The following is a 4,343-nucleotide window of genomic DNA, read 5'->3' as shown; positions in this document are numbered from 1 at the left end:
AACAACAACAACCACCACCTCTGCCATCTAGCAGACTCTGACGTGCTGTGACCTGCAGGGCAGACTAGTACTGTACCCCAGGGCATCAGCAGCCATGACCCTTATGGAAGCAAATCGCCAGGCCTGTTATCCCACAGGTCAGCTGGGGGGTTTGAACCACTGATCTTTTGGATTACAGTCAACTGGTTAACCACCACCAAGCCCCCAAACCAACTTGTGCAAACTCCCATTTCCCAAATGCAGCAAGCTGTCCACTGCTGCGGCCCCTGTAAAAGATTCCTCATGGGCTTACCGTGTTCATCCAGCAGGATGTTGTCTGGCTTGATGTCTCTGAAAGAGAAAACAAAGAGGTGGGGCTGTGAGTCTAGGGCTGGGCAAGTGCACGTACAATGCTGCATTTGAGGATGAATCCTGACAACGTGTGAGCTTGTGTCTGCCCCGGCCTGGGGTCCTGAGACAGGAACAGCAATCACAGCAGAACACCTCTGCTCTCCTTTCCTTCTGGTTCTTGGGCTGGCGAGGGATGGTTTTGGATATTACCCTCTGAATATTGTTAACAATTTCTGGCCCTTCAACTCCAATTATGACAATCACAAGGAGTAGATTTTGACTCATAGAGACCCACCCCACCAGACGGAATAGAACTGTAGCTTAGGGGCTGCGAGGCTGAAATAGGGATGGGAAGGAGTTCGGGTTCTGTCGTGTGTAGTGTGCTGTGCACTCTGCAGAGGTCCCAGACAGAGGACTTTCCTAAAGCAACTTATCTTTTCATTTCCTGACTGCTGGTGAAGCGCTGGTGGCGTACTGGTAAGGAGCTGCACGGCAATCCCAAAGGTATGCGGTTCAAATACAAGAGATGCTCTATGGGAGAGGGATGGATAATCTCCTCCCGTGTGACTAACTGCCTCTGAAAACCTGCTACAGGGTCACCTATGGGTCGGTTCTGACTCGACAGCACACAACAGTGAAGTGTGTAATATGTAAGACTGCTAAAAGAAGGGCTATAGTCTTTGTAATTACGTGCTATGCCTTAGAGAGTTGGACAGTGAGTAGGGATGACAGAAAGAGAAATGATGCCTTTGAGCTGTGGTGCTGGAGAAGAGTGTTGAATATACCATGGACTGCTAGGAGAACAAATAGGTTTGTTCTGGAGAGAGAGAAGCAAGAGTGCTCCTTGGAGTCAAGGATTCTGAAGATTTGTCTGACATACTTCGGGCATGTTGCAAAGTACTGGTCCTTGAAGAGGGACATCATGTTTGGGAGAGTGGAGGGATGGCGCAGGAGAGGAAGACCCTCGATGAAATGGATCAATTCTGTGATTAGGGTGGTGGGAGTGAGTGTGCTGGAGACAGGGAGGTTGGCACAGGACAGAGCAGGGTTTAGGGTTACATATGGTTGCTATGAGTCGCAAGTGACTCAGTGGCACACAACAACAACAACAACAACAGCAGGGTCACCAGTTCTAACCCCAGTGCTCCACAGCGGAGAGCCAGGTTGTCTGTTTGCTGTGAGATCTAACTGGACAGCCACAGGCTTCGTTTGTGGTTTTTGGCATCTTTCCGTGAGCCAATCCCAGGTGTTCTGCTACTCGGTGGGTTCAAACTACCACCTTTTGCTTAGCAGCCAACCATCTCGTCACTCAACACCAAAACCCTAAACCAAAGCCCATGGCCAAGTCAACTGACACTTCGTACTCACAGGAATCTAAAGAGTGGACTAGAACTTGCTCACCGAGTTTCCAAGGCTTTGAATCTTTGCAGAAATAGATCTCCGCACCTTTCTTCCCAGGAGAGACTGGCAGATTTGAACAGCTGACCTTTTGGCAATGCTAATGTACCGTGCCGTCAAGGCACTTGCTCAGCCCCTGCCTTAAATCCAAGCTTATTCTGAATCATGACTACCATCCGTGGAGCCTCTGAGGTGATAAATCTTTACAGAAAATTGTCTTATCGTTCTTGTGTGGAGTGCCTAGTGGATTCGAACTACTGATCTTCTGAGTAGTAATTCAATACCTATCCCAACCTTAGTGGAAGCCTTTTTTTAAAAATGAATTTTAATGAAAGTGTACAGAAACATAGGGTTTCCAGTCATTCACTGTTGCACTTTTTCTCCCTGCCCACCCCCTGTGCTCTAATTTACTCTTCTCCTTGAAAAGAAAAAGAAAAACTCTTTCACTGATATGTAATCCCTTCCCCCAAGTCAACTAGTGAGTGCCTTTGAAAAGCCAGGGTCTTGGCAAGCTCTGGTGGCCTAGTGGCAAGAAACTGCACTGCAACCCTAGAGGTGTGCTGTTCAAATCTACCAGATGCTTTGCTGAAGAAGGAGGGACAGTCTCCTCCTTTAACAGATCCGATTTGATGATACACACATAAAAAAAAAATAGTAATAAAAATAATTTAAAAAAAGTTTTTTAAGCCAGGGGCTCTGCTTTCTTCACTTCTGCATGCTACGTACCCCACACATGAGTGAAATATCACTGAGAACAGGAAAGAAAGAAAAGGACATGCAATCTTTGCAATACTGCACCGGTGTCTCTATCCCCAACTCCCTCTACACTGACACACTTCCCAGGGCCCTGCACCACGACCAAGGAGTTTAGAAATGCATGCCCCATTCACTTTATTAATAATAAATGCCAAGTCTACTGAGACTAATGACATCTTTCTTCAAAATAAAACACAATGCATCTGACTTTATGAAATATTAATTCTGCCGACAAACACACCGTGGTTATTTGTTGCAGCGTGGTAGTGCAATCGTTTAGATATTTAAGTACATAGAGACTTTATCTTGCTAGGGATTTGTTAAGGGCATGCAAATTCATGAGCACTAAGTGAATGACTCCTCACGGATGAGCCCACAGAACTTCAGTGTTGAACAGAGAGGAACCCTGTGACACAGCAAGGTCGCTGTCGGTGCAAAGCCTGAGGTGGGTGCACCTGCTCCACAACATAGCGTCTGCATTTGGATTGTTGCTTTGCATGCACGTGAAGGTTGGACGACGGATAAGGGTGACTGAAGAACCAATGCCTTTGAACTGTGTTGCTGCTGGTAAGACGGCTGAACATCCCATGGACTGCCCGGAAAGATGGCTGAATAGCCCACAGGCTGCCAATAGACGACGCAAGTCTTGAAGGAGGTGCAACCAGGGTCTCCTTAAAGGCCAAGATGGTGGAGCCTCATCTCCCGTACTTCGGAGATGTTGTCAGGAGGGGCCAATCTTTGGAAAAAGACATCATGCTGGGAAATGCAGAGAGAGAGGCCAGCGAAAGTGAGGAAGACCAAGAGGTGGACTGACCCAGAGACTACAGCAGAGGGCTTGAGCGTATTAGAGTCCGTGACGATGGGGAGAGAAGGTCAAGGTTCTAATCCGTTGGTCATGGGGTCTCTGTGAATCAGAGTTGACTTGACAAAACCTAACAACAACAACCACAGGGCCTCACTTGCTATGCATTAGAGAGCTGAGCAACACATAAGGATGACAGAAGACATCTCAATGCCTTTTTTAAATAATTAATTTCAAAGAACATTTACAGAGATTTTGGATTTCCACTCATTCATTGTTGCTTTTTTCTCACCACCCCACCCCACCCCCAGTTCACTCTTCTCTTTCAGAAGTAAAAGAAAAATTCCTTCATTGGTATACAATCCCCCGCACCCCCCTCCAACCCCCACCCCGAGTATACTCCACTCTGTAACCTTCATTTCAGACTCTTATGATAATCATAATACCCTATAATATATTGCTTTTAAACTGTTCTCTCCCTCATTCGTTTCAATGCAGTAGACATAATTCATCCAGTTTTTCTCATTCTTACCCTAACCCTGATGTCAGCCCCATTCTAAAGCAGTAGCACTATGCAGTGTTTGTCCTTTTGTGGCTGGGATATTTCACTCAGCATTAATGTCCTCCAGGGTCACCCACTATGAATATAAACTCAATGCCTTTGAGTTGCAGTGCTGGAGTGGGCACGGAACACACCATGGACTGCCACAAGAACAAAGAGAGGTGTCTTGGGGAAAGTGCAACCCAGGTGCTCCTTAGAGGCAAAAAAGAGAAAGCTTCGCCTCGCATACTTTGGGCACATTGCCAGAAGAGGTTATTCCTTGGAGAAAGGACAACATGCTTGGGAAGGTGGAAGGTCCACCAAAGGGAAGAAGACCTTCAACAAGATGGACAGACACAGTGACTGCGACAGTGGCCTCAAGTATGTCAGAGGAGGATGGCACAGGGTAGGGCAGCGTAAAGATGTGAGGTTCCCTGGGTCACTATGGGTCATCAATGACTTGATGGCACTAACAGCACTACTCGCAGAAATGGACTGTCATACTTCTCTCCTGCA

The 4,343-nt window shown here is 46.9% G+C and overlaps 1 protein-coding gene across 2 annotated transcripts in view; it reads right to left on the bottom strand.

The window, feature by feature from the left end:
• The window catches only part of STK32B (serine/threonine kinase 32B), a 572,207-nt gene that overhangs the window by 105,484 nt on the left and 462,380 nt on the right, over positions 1–4,343 (bottom strand). For both annotated transcript variants that reach the window (XM_006893582.1, XM_006893583.1), the window contains exon 5: positions 293–330. In XM_006893582.1, coding sequence (XP_006893644.1) covers positions 293–330 — 38 coding nt within the window. The remainder of the gene's footprint in view (positions 1–292; positions 331–4,343) is intronic.

The sequence above is a fragment of the Elephantulus edwardii genome, unplaced genomic scaffold, assembly GCF_000299155.1.
Source record: "Elephantulus edwardii isolate Elephantulus edwardi_28Jun2011 unplaced genomic scaffold, EleEdw1.0 scaffold00129, whole genome shotgun sequence".
In the NCBI taxonomy this organism is placed as follows: domain Eukaryota; kingdom Metazoa; phylum Chordata; class Mammalia; order Macroscelidea; family Macroscelididae; genus Elephantulus; species Elephantulus edwardii.
Note: the sequence above shows the minus strand (reverse complement) of the source record. Positions and strands in the feature narration are given on the sequence as shown.